General features: G+C 33.0%; 1 protein-coding gene across 3 annotated transcripts in view; it reads right to left on the bottom strand.

Moving 5' to 3' along the window:
- Window positions 1–747: 747 nt before the first annotated feature.
- Window positions 748–15,318, bottom strand: part of LOC139690685 (sodium-independent sulfate anion transporter-like) — an 88,581-nt gene continuing 74,010 nt past the window's right edge. For all 3 annotated transcript variants that reach the window (XM_071588183.1, XM_071588186.1, XM_071588184.1), the window contains exons 3-12: window positions 14,627–14,822; window positions 13,149–13,369; window positions 11,078–11,225; window positions 10,443–10,607; window positions 9,612–9,773; window positions 7,903–8,043; window positions 7,010–7,155; window positions 5,755–5,931; window positions 4,596–4,749; window positions 748–1,363 (exon numbers count right to left, since the gene is read on the bottom strand). In XM_071588183.1, the coding sequence (XP_071444284.1) occupies window positions 1,182–1,363; window positions 4,596–4,749; window positions 5,755–5,931; window positions 7,010–7,155; window positions 7,903–8,043; window positions 9,612–9,773; window positions 10,443–10,607; window positions 11,078–11,225; window positions 13,149–13,369; window positions 14,627–14,822 (1,692 nt within the window). In that variant the 3' untranslated portion in view covers window positions 748–1,181. The remainder of the gene's footprint in view (window positions 1,364–4,595; window positions 4,750–5,754; window positions 5,932–7,009; window positions 7,156–7,902; window positions 8,044–9,611; window positions 9,774–10,442; window positions 10,608–11,077; window positions 11,226–13,148; window positions 13,370–14,626; window positions 14,823–15,318) is intronic.

Raw genomic sequence — 15,318 nt, 5'->3', positions numbered from 1 at the left:
AAGTAGTTATTAGTGCATTTTATGTTCTTCTTTGATCAGTGTTATTCTTTTATATATTCTTAAAATGTAGATCAAGAGTTAAAAAATAATAACATTATTTATGAAATTGGTTTCCAAAATGATTAAGTCTAAACTGTTTCAACAGCCTCAAAATTTGTTACCATGGTAATAGGCTGTCTAATGCTATAAAATGGGCACTGACTTATCAAGAGGCTTGCATCTTTTTAATGTAGATGCTCAAGGGATAAGAAGCTACACTTAAAGAGTGATGTGGTGAATAATATTCAATAAAAGAAGCTGGGTGATTGAAATGTGAAAGAACTTTCAATGTTGGCTTTGAGTCAGCTCCTATATCACCTTATAACATAATAGGTAGCTAAAATTTGGAAATCAGTACTTAGCACCAGTATATAAAGATACAACCACAGAATCTTCATGATCACTTTATCCAAAATTGTATGCATCCACAATTCAGTTAAATCATTCCTAAACATGTTGTTTAATTAGTGGAAAATAATACAATGCTAATACATCATCCAATTCTATGGTTTCCAGCTCAATTTGATGGAACTTCATGATGAAAAGTGAATAATAATAACTTTGTAAGTTCCTTTTATTTTTATTTTAAAAACAACCAGTTTCATTGAATAGTTGACCTGATGATGTCAACTATTTGTCGAAACTGGTCATTTTAAAAATAAAAATCAATGGAACTTAAAAAGGCATTATTGCTCACTTTTTAGATCATCCAGAGGAGGATATCTCATAGGCAAATTTCCAGTCCCAATGATTTTCCTTGTCCCAGTTTCAATGAAATCATCTTTTATAAAATGATTATTTATTTTTACAAGATATGTAATAAAATATAATAATATATATATATATAATTAATTATGTTTTCACAACTCATATTTATATATTAAATTTCAATTCAATAAACTTCACAAATCTTCCTCTTTTTAATGTTGGTGAATGACTAGAATAGCAAAAAGAGGTGACAGTGTGTCTACGTGCTTCACTGTTACAGAACTATGCACTAATCCACCCATCAACCCATGATGGGACACTTTTAATAGCCTCACGTTCCACTGGAGTACTTTTTGTTTCTTTCCTGGCTCAGTCTGATTGAAGTCTGTTCGATGAGGACATTCTGTAACATTATCTTAAACACAAAATTTCACTTAAACCTCTTCATGTATTGGTGAAGTATTATTTGTATCACAAGAATCAACATATCCATTGGCAGTTACTTTAGAAGGCACATAATCTTTCTTTGATTTGCCAATATCATTCTTCTCATCCCGGAAGTTAATGTTTAAGGTTGTGTTGGACATTGCTTTAGCAATATGGGATCCTTGACTCCCTATAAAGAGAAAATGAAAGATATTTCATTTTTTTTATACATTTATAATTTTTGTATGATACAACTAGCCAAGAAACACAGTTCATGGTTCAATTTTTAATTCTATCATACGAGCAACTTCCTTTTAATTAGATTGTCATGTATAATATACCTCATACAAATTCATGCCAGACATGTTCCTTAAATGATACTCATAAATTTAGGGTATTGCATTATTAATTGTCTGTCGTGTTATTATTTTGTTGGGTGAACTTAAAATAAATAGATAATTTGAAACATGCTTGAACAAGATAAAATAAACTTAAGAAAATATACCTACTTCAATGAACTAATCATAAGCATATCCAAGCCTTTATTTTCACACAAATCACTTATTCATTTATGACAAGTTTTGATGAAATATTGAATTAAGTCTTTACATTTTAGCTCTTTGAAGATATGAGTATGGAGAAGAATGGAAAAAATAAAATGGACGGAAAGGAAAAAAGAAGTGTGAGGCATGGTCAGGGAAGACATAAGAGAGATGAATTTGAAGGAGTCAGGAAACATGGATGAAGGAGGTTGTTGATCAATGCACATTAGCGGATGACTCCGTTAAAAGTTACTGTTGCGGCATCTCCCGCAGTTTCTTTGGAGGTTGTTGATGTCTGTGACGAAAGGGAGATGGTTGGGTAGGCACGGTGGAGGGAGAAAAATTTAGGGAATTTGCAATGAACGAAGGATGGGATGGAAAGACTCTCGAGAAGTAGATTACATTTTATCATGCTATGCATTTTAGGTTAAAACAAAAATTCTTAACCCTTTCACCATCAGAGACCTTTCTGCTCTGACTGACTATTCAGGGACTCTGTTGCATTGTGATTTTTGTTTTTTTTTCCTAATTGAACACATGCAAGAGAGCATTTGAGCCTGGATGATCGAATTGTAGATACTGATGAAAAATCACTTAATTTACAGTTGGTAGCTGAGAATGAAATACTTAATTTTGTGATAGTTTCTACCATATCCTGGCAGGAAAAAGTTTCATACAGTTTAATTTAGGCTTACCCAACTTTGAAATTTCCTTTAGTTTATGCTCTGATATGATGGAAAATCAGACAGCAACAATGGGGTTGTAGTCGGATGGGGATGAGTACATGAGTTAAAATCAGGAAGTTTTGGAAACCTCAAGCCTAAAATTTGATTGAACCATTCAAATAATGAAAGCCAATTTAAGTAAAGGTCATAATTAATATGTAGATATTCTCAGGATTTAGTGGTTCATAATCAAAGTAGTCTAATCACTTGAATATGAGACGAATGGTTGATAATCAAATTCAAAGATTACCAAGGAAGTTGTAATCCATCAGTCATCTAATATCTATCATTCTGTACTGTTGTTGCTTTCAATAAAATACCCACTAGCCTGGGACAAATCCCTTTTCTATCCCACTCTAGGGATGTGAACTCATTGCAGAGTGCATTTTTTAAACAGAAAGACTGCTTTTTGATGCATTGTTAAAATAGTAGAAATTCAACAATTTAGAACAGCTTTGCCCGTAAAAATTAGCCCAAGATATTGTAAAAATCAAAGTAATGATCTGAGGTGATTGACCAGTTCTGCTGGTCTGATATATAATGCAACTAATTTTATGTAGACATTTTCTCAAATTATATTTTATTAATCTGCAAAATACACTTTGTGGTTCTATTTAAAAAAAAATCAATCCCAAACATCCTTATCTTCATAGATGACCAAGAATATGTAAGAATTCTCTATATCTTCAGCTTAAAGAATTAAAAAGTGACGCAGAGGGTAATAATTTGAGCACTTGCAAAGAAGCTGTAATTTATCAATTAATTTTGCAAAACCCAGTTTTGGGCAAAATTGCGGGTTTATGCTAAACTCTAAGTTTACCAGAACTGAAACTGTCCAACAGTTAAAAAATGTTTTTTTTTCATTTCTGTTTTGTATCTGTGAATTGAAGTGAACTGAGAAGCATAATAACTGCCATCACTATTCAAAATATTCAGACTTGTGGTATGCCACTCAATACAACTTAACCATCAGGGGGTACCAATATATTTATTGTTCCACTCAAATACTGCAAAGGTATTTTCTACGTACAATCTTCCCAAAACCTCACAGATTATCAGGTAGTGTTAGTCATTGAAGCCAATATTTTGAAAGTCTAAGAATCTTGATTTGAATTCTACAACTTAAAAAAGAATTCCATATTAGTGAGGACAATATAAATATTATGTCCTAGTTACAGTATTTTTCCTGTTTAGGGTAGAATATAATGCTGACTATTTTCTGTTCCTTTAATATGGTACAGTTGAGAAACAAATTTTTTTTTGGACCTGAGCGTAAGAATGTTTAAAGGTTACCAATCCAGATTATGGATATCCCTTATCAAAACAAATCGTATGAATGGTTGACCAAGATGCCTTAAGAAGACATCTCTTTGCTCTTCTATTAAATTCAGCTCTTACTTATATTGATGAAATCAATGTGCGATTTTGTTTCTTGATGTAAAAAACACAAAAATGTAAACCAAATTATTTGGTCAACTGGATAGTAATGGTATGGGATGAAAAGGTTGCTTTACTTTAGAGTGGTGAATTGAAAATAATAGACTATTGGGCCACATTGGGCATGTTCTGACTGCAGGTACCTGACTGAAATACTGTATTGGCCTCATTGTAGTTCCCTATACTTTTTACTTATGGGTGTCAAAAATATTTAATTCCAAGCTCTTTAGGGGAAATAATTATTCTTATTGAAAGAGATACATAGTACAGGAAAGTGAGAGCATTTTAAAAATGTGAAAGAAATTATTATATAAATATCAATAAAATTCATGTACCATATAATACCTCAATGATATTTTTGCTGTTGATATTTCAGAAAATGGGGAATCATATCAGGAATTCAGGTCAATATAATTGTTTGATATTTCAACATAAGATGTGGAACATATTAATGTAAAAATGAAAATGGTAAAGCTCAATGAATAGTTGTCTCAAAGAGGTTTTGAGCCTTCTTTTAATGATTTTTTTTAAACTTCTGATAAAGTCTAAATTGCCCCAGTTAGCCTTTCCATTTCTGCATTAGTGTAAAGTTACTATCCATTGATAACCATGTACAATTACTTGTATATTTTGAAGGAGTTCAAAACTCATTAAAAATATATTTTGGTGTTTACATGATAGCCATTTTTGTTTAAAAACATTGGTTTTGAATACATACCTGCAAACAATTTTTCCAGAGATTCCTCACAGTGGAAATACTCCAACATTCCTGGGTCAATGCCAAAGCAAGTTTCAGCAACACTTCTTTTCCAATTCCAAAGGATGACTGAATACTTTTTGGCCTCTATGTCTTCTATCATTAACTTAATGCACTGAAATAAAATTGTGATCACATAATGAGATCCCTCCCAAAAGTACAGTAAGATCTAAAGAAGGTCACATACGAGGGTCATCCGGAAAGTAGTACCCGTTCGTGCCGCATGAAGTGCTGACGACGCGAGTAGCCGCTGGACGAGGTCAGATAGCTTCAGTGGCTTGTCTGCCTTCTCTGAGCCAAGTTGCGTGACGCTAGCATTGCCTGTGTTGTTTCTGTGATTGTTTACAATGTTTAAAAAAATTGAGAACGCCGCCAGTTGTGAAGTGAGGGCAGTGATTAAATTCCTCAATGCAAGAAACGTTCGCCCATGTGATATTCATCGCCAATTAAAGGAGGTGTATGGAGACAATGTAATGGACGAGTCGTCTGTTCGGCGGTGGTGTCGCAACTTCAACATGGGGAGGGGGAACACACACGACGATGAGCGTTCGGGGAGACCGTCTGTCATTACAGACCAACTGGTGAGCTCAGTTGACGAATTCGTGAGGAACGATCGGCGCGTCACAATTGATGACATCTGTGAGCATTTTCCCAATGTTTCTCGAACAATTGTTCATGAAATTGTTAAACACCATCTGCATTATGCAAAAATTTGTGCAAGATGGGTCCCTCGCGTATCTCAATGAGCTGGCGGCGAAGGACTATGCAGCAGGAATACAGAAACTTGTCACACGTTATGACAAATGCCTTAATTTGCTTGGAGATTATGTTGAGAAGTAGTTTAAAGTATCCTCTTTCAAATAAAATTTTTTATGTTTGTTAATATTTACTTTTGTGTCTTTATTTCACGAACGGGTACTACTTTCCGGATGACCCTCGTATTTATGTATATAAAATACACAATTTGCACATGAAGATTGTTGGCATAGGCCTCAAAGTTAAGTGGGTTGATATTTTTATCTTTATCAATCATGGGTTAATGTACATATGACTCATGTGATGAAAATGGTTCTTAAATATTAGAAATCTTGTTACATGTGTTATATACAGTGAAACACACCTTAGCTGCTGTTGCATCTATGTACTGTATGTGGGTACCATCAATTACAACAGTGTAATTGCAATCTTTCTGGTCATCACTGCCACTTGACTTCAGAACATATTCCCTTACATATTCAGCCGAAGGAAACACAACACTTCGGTCTGGGGTCATCAACAGCACACAGTTATGTCCATACTGAAATGAAAAATTAGCATAATATATCACTTGTATATCAAATATCCTGCAGCATAGTAAAACACAGATAATAAAGGGGAGAGTATATCTGGTATAAAATAATGTTATATTTAGTAATTGGTTCAAAGCAGATTGATTTATAGGTGTGCATCTATATTTTTAATTCTGATTTGATCAATTTTTTGAACATGAGGCATTTTGAAGTGTGGTTTTGTATGGCTTTGATATTTGGTTATTGAAGCAAGATAAGAGGCTAAGATTAAAGGTTTTTGAGATGTGGGTATGGAGAAGGATTAGAAGGGTAAAATGGATGGATATGAAACCAAACGAAGGAGTACTAGGCATGGTGGTGGATGAGAGAGCGTTAAGCGAAAAGGTAGGAGAGATGGATGTAGAGCATTTTAGAAGGTGATGGGCTGCTGAAAACTGTGACAGAGGGGAGGATGTTAGGCAAGCAAGGTAGGGGTATGAAAAGGATCAAGATGTTGGAAAAAATGAAGGGAGATAGAATGTTTACAGAATTGAAGAAGAGATATTGCAGTGTGGGTTGTCAGGTTTTATTTTGTTCAATGAAGCCAATAAATGTAGATATGCACAGTTGGTGTTCATCCAAAGCCTAGCTAAAATGGTAGAAAACCAAATGTTTATAATTGTTTTTGTTTCAGAGAAAGCCTTGAACTATGAATTCTTGATTACAAATTTGATTTATTTGAAATTAAGATTCATCCATTTATAATAGCTCCACAGTGTAGGATGAGGTTGGATAACTAGTGCTTTTTTCTCAATATGAAGGGAGGATTTATTAGCATTATAAAATAAAATATGAGGTTAAAATATATTTTTGTATTGAAATTTTCAATCTGAAGCCTGTAGAATAGTATTCAAGGTATATCGATGATCACCTTTAGCTAACAAGGGCAAGTTTACGTAATATAAACGTAGATGTTTTAGGTCTTGTGTTATTTTTGGAGATTTGGCTAGCTAAGTGAAAATACCCAAAGAATTACAATATCATTTCTAACACATAAATTCAATTGTCCTATAAACTATATAGAATTTGCTGAATTTAGTACATTACCTTTAACTTATTTATTTTAATTGAAGGTCTTGCAACATCATACAGCAGAAATAGTAAATTCACAGCCACACCAACCAAGATTCCATACTCCAATCCCAATAACAAGCTCACAAAAAAAGTTGTAAAGCATGGAATCAGATCAAGCTCTGTAAAATAAAAATATCATAATGTATATTTCTTCTCCAAGATTATTCGGGTCTCCCACCGGGTCCACGTTCGTAGGTTTGCCGACGTTTCGATGGCCGAGTCGTCCATCGTCTTCAGGGCATCTTGGAAAACATTATTCGCCGGGAAAGTACCAGATCATTCTTCATGTATATTTCTATTTGGATGTTTGTGTTAATTAGTTTACTTCACCATGGCGACCTTCACCATGTTTGATATAATTTAAGAGCCTTTTACAGTTATTCATTTTCACAATAGTTTCATATTCAATAGCATTTATTATTAAGCATTAGTTTTATAACCCATGTCGTTCCATCTTTTTCGATAACATGCTTTTAAAAAGAGCCATGAAAGGGAGTGTCGCCACAATAAATTTGATATGCTAGTAGTATTTTTACTATCTCAGTCGTAATAACCATTGAAAGGTTTTCAGTTTAACACATAGTAATAATGTTGAGAGAGAGGATATTATGACATTGTCATGCAGATTTTTCATTGGAAAATCAGACTTTGATGATTAAAATTAATTTAAAATTGCACAACTTAGGTAATATGCAATCAAAATCTGTCATTAGATTCCCTATGTGAAACCGGCTTGTATCACTGCTCATGGGAAAAAATCTGGCAGAGTGCTTAATTCAAAATGAACTTGCAATATATGTATTGTGGACTAGGCATGTTAAGAAACTACTATTTAAAATTTAGAAATACATTTGTTTCATACTTACTCTTTGTTTTCCATAGGACTATGACAACATGATATTCTATCATAAAGATCACAGCACAAATGATCACTGCTGACAGTGTTGCTTTTGGAATGAAGTAAAAAGTTGATGTCAGGAATCCCAGTGCCATGAGAACCATTACTCCTGCAAATATTAAATGGAGGTTAGTACCTTATCATTTATTAACTGATTACAACAAAGCATTAAAGGCTGTGGTTTTACGAATCAATAGGTTCAATATATTCATCTTTACATTATATAGAAGGCAGTATTTACTGAAAATATGTTTTGAATATATTTATAATGTGTACAAGTTAAGTTAGAGGTGTAATTTATGAGAGTTCATGATAATGGTCCACTTTGCCAAGGATCCTAATTTTAATATCTATGACATGGGGTGAAGAAGACTATTAGTCACTATTTGGCCGTTGATTTAATAGTACACAGGTAATTTCATTAATTGGCTGCAAGATGTGGGGGGGTTAGGGGATGCTAATTTCGAGCTCACAGCAAGGTTAAGAATGAACAGCAGGTAAACGAAAGACTAAAAAGCTGGTTAAAGAAGAAGCCATGTTATGGTCTGGGTGATCTATGTTGGGGAAGAAGAGTACTGGAACACAAAATATACAAGAGGTTTCGAATCATTGCTCACAAGGTTGAGTAAAGAGCACTTTGGGAGCAGCAAAAGTGGCCAATTTCCTACTGCTGATTTAGGGAAAATAAGTGATGAGTGTAGTCTAATGATTTACCCACTTTTACAAGGATTAGCACACATGGCGTGCTAGAATGCCCATCCGCATCATGCATGATTATGGTGAATGTCAAGAAGCTTTTTAAAGTACTTCCAGGCCTACCTAATGGAATTGACAGCATTTATTTGAAAAGAAAGATGCTTGGAAAGCTATTGTTTAAGATACCAGGGTTAAACAGTTTATTACTATGGTTACATTAGTGTAATGTCAATATTAAAAGTTATCTCCATTAGTTGCAGTTGGCATTCTTATTTTACTTCTTATCCTTGGATGTCAAATAAGCTGATCAAATGAGGAGTGTTAATAATGAGATCAGAATTTAACTTGGGTGCCCTCTGTATCATTCATTTATTAAATTAATGCTGAGGACCTCTTGAAAGGAGATGGAATAAAAAAAAATTGGAATTTATCCAGTTCAGTCATAACTACCATTTAAGAAGGTAATGAGGAAGTTGTTCCCTCCATTCATTGTTCATTTCCTCACATTAATTAATTGAATTTACTCCCTTAATTAATGTACATTAAATAGAAAAGGCAGTGTAAATTGGCCTTGAAAAATTCTACAATATCATTTTCACCATGAAGTCATTAATTTATGTTTTAGCTATTTTCCTTTTACGGATATTATGGGGTCTCATAAAGGGCATATTAAATAATCCTACTCTCACTACGCAACTAGGGATATAAACTGACATCATATATTCCTTTGTTAAATTAGCCTTTTCAGAGAATGGAATTATTTGGAAGAAATACAAGGTGGGATCAAAAACCTGCATCTGCTTGAGTGTTTTGTAGTCAAAAGTAGAAGTTGCTGGTAAACAGATAAAGGCCATGGCTAATCCAGGTAGCAAGAAAATGTATCATAACTCTTGAACTTATACAAATAATGAAGAATCTTATTGACTCACCCTCATACATACATAATAAAAATGGCTTGAATAAAAAATCTATCATGCTAACCTGTAAAAAGACCTCCTAAAGGTGTCCTTACTCCAGAAGCATTATTCACAGCTGTTCGTGTAAAAGAACCTGTCACAGGAATGGAGTGAACAAATGATCCAAAAATGTTGCAAGCCCCTAAAGCCACCATTTCCTGGGTTGCATCCAATGCCTTCCCATTAGCTGATCATTGAAAAAGAAAAAATAGTAATTAAGGCAACACTTTAAAAATATTTTTGTATCTGAATCTACTTTGTAATAAATCCTTTCTAATATAGGTAATTTCTAATGAACTTGGAAAAATTTCCAAGTTCAATTCAAGTTCGAGTTCCAAATTCAATGAACAAGATATTGAATTATTAGTTGAAAACATTTTGAAACCAATGGAAGCTTCTGTATATAGTTATAAAATAGAGGTAGAAAATATTATGTACATATTGCCATTTGAAAGCACTGATACACCAGCATTGGCAAATAATATAACATGTTGAATTCATGGTATTTACCTTTTTGGTAGTAGTTTTGATCTTAAAGTTATGTGTATATGACTTTAAATGTACACAATGAGGCACACTAATATATCATAAATGCATTCCTTTTTTGCCAGTTCAACAAAAAGGAGTGGTAATTGAATCATTTTGCTTCAGTCTCGGTGTTCCTAAAGTCACAGACCCCATCCAACTATGTGGAGTAGCACTAATGCAAGGATACATGATAGTCTAGGTTAGCTATCTTCCTTGCACTCATTGAGATGAGGGTCAGAATGGTGACAACTGGCCCTGACAGTGAAGAATCTGTGGTGGGGTTTTAAGGTAAATATGAAGAGCCACCATTTGTTTTGTCCATACTTACAAAATGCTTTTCCAATGGCAATGCTTTCCAAAACTGCTACTAGAGGAATTACAGCTATTGATGAACCAAGTTCTGACACCATTTCCACAAAAGTGTATGTATTGTTCCCATTAGTGGCATGGAATGGTGGGGGTTCAAAGTTGGGCAACCCTTCTTGAACGGCTCCTAAATGGATGCAACATATAAGTTGAATTAATGGATGTCCTTTATTTATGACAAGTACATGTTTTTTCATTAGTGAAGCAAAACAATACTTTCATAAATCTTGAAACAGAAGAACCCTGCTTTAGTTATTTGCACTGTTGATGTTTGCTTCTATAAATAGGAGAATTTTATTTCTTGTTTTGAATTTCAACAATCTAAATTTTTACATATCTACTGGTAGTCCACTTATATGCATCAGTTAGCAAATTCTTTGCTCAGAAAATGCATTTCAAGGTATCTTCACCATTACCTTCCATTTTAAGTCTATATTAGATCATGTTTTCATGAAATAATTAAGAAAGTGTTATACTTACTATATTTAATTAAAAATAGCCTTAATATTGGGAGTCCATTTATTATTAGATAGCTTGACTTTAATTAAGTGAATGGATTAATTATAGGATAAATCAAAGCTAATTTTTTTTACATACCTGTGAGTTGAAATGGTGTTGCTCCATTTAGGTAGCAAATGTAAGCAACTAAGGTACCAATAATTACAATGATGGCATTTCTTCCAAGAGAAGTGAGGCGAATCAATGCTGTTGCGACTCTGTTGTTACTCTTAACATCTTTCAGTTTCTTAAATGAAAAATGATATGGTATAAATTTATTTATCCTCGCATAATGACTTTCTAAGTAATATATTGAAGTGAATCCACCTGAATAAATATTTCCATGTAGTTATGTACTTGATAAGAATTGAATGAATTGAAAATTAGGCAATGAATCAAACTAGCCATTGTAATAAAAAATTGAATATAATTATTCCTTACAACGGGACAACTTTGTCACATCAGACCTGATACTACACATATATTACTTAAGCATATAAACCACAGTTATCAATCTGAAGTTCGGTTTGATAGATGAGGGTTGAGCTCATATAGTGCTATGCCCGATGATGTGCGAAATTCATATATCAGGGTAGAGTAGGCAAGTTCTTTTCCCTGTGCCACCTGTGCTTTCTCAGGAAGATCTGGTACCCAAAAAATCACACAGCTTGGGCAAGAGCACCCACAGGCATGCTCTGGAATTGAACCTGGATGCTCGGGTCAGTAGTTCAATGCTCTACCCTCCAGACTACCACATCCCTACTTCATAAACATATTTATTATTTTAGTAAGGTGTAACTTATTTACAGTCATTGTTAGGTAATTAATCTTGAATGTAATTAAATTTCCAATTTGCTTAAAAAATTCTGTTTTAAAATTGATGAGTAGTAGTTCTAATCTAGCATCAGAGGAAAGTTGATAATCCCGACAAAAGTTCAAGTTTACGTACATGTAATATTTGCTAACTTTACTACCAAAAATATTTTCCAATGAATGCTTCTGGGTCAATTTTTATTTCATGGCTCACTTTTTACACGTGCATAATCTACACATCTTTTTTTTATAAATTATATTATGTAAATATGTTTATCTGCTAACATTTATTATATATATATTTTTTCTATATATATATATTTATTTATTTATTTATTTATTTTGACACTAAATATTGATTATTTTTCTAATTTATTTGCCAGCTTTAGATGCTTCATTATTGCCAAACTGTTTCCTTTTAGAATTTTGAGTTCTTTGTTTTATCTTTTACATTGTCTAGCTGTATTAAGTGAATTGGTCCTTTCATATTTTTAAAAGTTTTCCCTGGCATTGGAGGAAGATCTTTAAATGCTTGATGGAAAAAATTGGCTGCTAATTTTTACAGTGGTGGGTAAAAAGTGAAAAATATATTTTATTCATGCTAAGTTACTATTGCCTCTTTGATGAATATACTAATTTTTTCTTGAATGATATCACTTTCTGTGCTCAATACAGATTTGAGGGAAAACAAACATTTCAAAAGTAATTGTTTAGAATTTAAGCCCTACCATTTTAATAATTTGTGATCAATTAACCAGATCAAGTCTGATTTGATTATAGTAAAATTAGATTTGATGCAAACAAATAAGATCAGATTTCTAGTAGCCAAGGTTTAACCTAACCGTAGCCATAGCCCTAGCCTAACTCAAGTTTAGGTTGTTCAGGTCTGATTTGAATTTGATTTGACATTTGCCAAATTTGGCCAAAGCAAAGACTCATCCATGAAACGTCTAACCTAGGTGTACCCTGGGTCATTTCCTGATGTGGTTTCATAGATCAGACCTGTTCTAAAATTTCTGTCAGGGTATAGATGCTTTTTATTCTAACTCGGATATTTTTCAGATTTTTGGCTTTAGCATGCATATTGAAAATCAGCAACATGCAATTTGCCACAATGTTATATCATTAGCTGGATGCATCAGATTTAATAAAAATGGGAGGTTTATGATATGCTAATTTTGAAGGAATTTTATCCAAGCATTGGTCTATTTGAAATTTAAATTTGGCTAAACCTTGGGAATTTGTAACAGAAGGACATTGTTTCCTTAATGCATCACGTTTTCATCAACTCCAGCATTGAAATTCTAAACAATATATTCTAGGGATATGAATATTTTATTAAAAAGCAGTGACTTACCCTGGCAGCTAACAGAAGTACAATACAAGTCACTCCTAAGAAAAAATCCCACAGATTTGTTTCTGTTATGTGCTCAAAAACATTGTGCCATGCTTCCAAAAATTCATTCGATTTCCCTCGAATGCCCAGAATTCCTTTAACTTGGCCTGAAGCAATTGTAATTGCAGCTGCTGAAGTGAAACCAGCGGTCACAGGCATTGAAATAAAATCCACTAGAAATCCTAGAAAATGAACAATAGATAAAGTAAAATATCAGTGATATGAATCAGGTTCCAGACTTCTCCAAGTCTGATATTTCTATCCCTGAACTACTTGTTAATCCTCTCATTTCAAATTCCTCTTTGGGCCAACAACAAAATATTGTGAATACTTATTTATAATATGATCACATAATAGCCTCTAGCATACATTAATATCAATTTTCTTTGGCCTTATTTGTAAAAATATATTCACCCAAAGAAAATTTCCTTATTTTAAGTGCTTGTCAAATGAAAATTAATGGCATTTACAATACTCGGCCTGATCAGCTCTTTTGGCTAAAAGGTTTTTTTTTTGCAATTATGAAGTTTAAAATTTGCTATCTACTAATGACCATTTCTTACACCAGGGCAACATATAGTAAAAATGCTAAAATACCATGACATCATAATATGCATAGATTTAGTTAGAAATTAAAGGCAAGATTGACTTAAATATCAGTTTAGCCTATTGCCCATGAATAAACTCCCATTTATTGGGCTAAAATAGAGCTGAGGACTGGTAGAATTATGAAACTCATACTTAAATACTTTTTCCAAGGGTTAATATTTGACTCTTGCATTATGGAAAAATTATATTGCAGCCAGCATACATGAAAGTATTATTTGTGCCAATTTCAGGTTGATTTATGGCCCCTAGCCTATTTTAAATGCTTACAGTTTGCCACCTAATTACAACCAGGTAAGATCAGTGTTCAAAAACAATGTTGTAAGAAAATTTTTTAATGAAATGGTTAAAGCAACAGATAAGTCTTTGAATTTTTTCATGCAACTGATTTATACTTATATGCTTAAAAATACTTAAATTTAGAGGATTCTTGCCAAAATGGAATTCATTCTTTAAAAAAATTTTGTCACCAGCATGCAAGAGTATAACAGATCATGCAAAATTAAGAAAATAAAACATGTCGGAGGCCTGGAGAAAAGTCCGTGTTCTTTCCAGAAAAGGATTTGGCATTATATGTGTCAAAATATTTCAGCCAGTATCCTTGCTGAGCAATTGAAACTAATCCAAAACCATTACTTTTGCATGGTGACAATATGATTTTATTATTTCTTAAGGAAAATAATAATACATAGAAATGTATTTAGTTGCTCCACTTACTGTAGCAATAGTGATATGCCTAATGCTCTTGGTAGTTCAATATTAAATAATTTATAAGTTATATTTTAGTTATAGAATTAGACTATTTAATAGAAAATGGTGGACTAAATACCAACCTAATTGAAGAAGGCCAAGGATAAGTATAATACAGCCTGACAAGAAGGTAAGGAGTGTTGCAAATGCTGGACCATAGCTCTCAACGTAGACTTGTGCCATCAGGGCCATAATAGCTGTAGGTCCAATTGTGATGTCTTTGCAGCTTCCAAGAAAAATATATACAAAACATCCCATAAAGGATGAATAAAGGCCATACTGAAATAGAAAATGAAAATAAAAATAGTTATTGGATCATTTATTGCATATGCGAAAGCAGCTTATGTTGATTTACCTAATGGTTAAGTGTGTGTGTGTATGTTTTTTGATATCATTTTTAGAAGTATTTCAAAATTTTGTTCTATATTTGTACAAATATTTGTGTTGATTAACAATATATGAATGGAAGATAATGACAAAAACTGCAATGAAAGCCATAGAAAAAAAGGAAACATTTTCTTTAATCCTTTCTCTGTAAAATAGCATTAATAATAAATTGTAATGAAATAATATGATGGAATTATATCTCTATAGGCTATTCATATTTCTACAAAGAACATATTTGGGAGTTAGATTTACAAATTGCTTGTCATTCATCTTCCATTGGCAATGGAATCATTTTATTTCATGATAACAGCTGAGAGGGTCATTGGGAAACAATCATTGGAAAGATGTGATTAAAGAAGTTCAAAGTGGCGAAAAACAGTTTGGTTTT

Source organism: Hetaerina americana, unplaced genomic scaffold (genome assembly GCF_022747635.1).
Source record: "Hetaerina americana unplaced genomic scaffold, ioHetAmer1.1.p SCAF_3, whole genome shotgun sequence".
Classification (NCBI taxonomy): Eukaryota; Metazoa; Arthropoda; class Insecta; order Odonata; family Calopterygidae; genus Hetaerina; species Hetaerina americana.
This window is presented reverse-complemented; position numbering and strand designations above follow the sequence as displayed.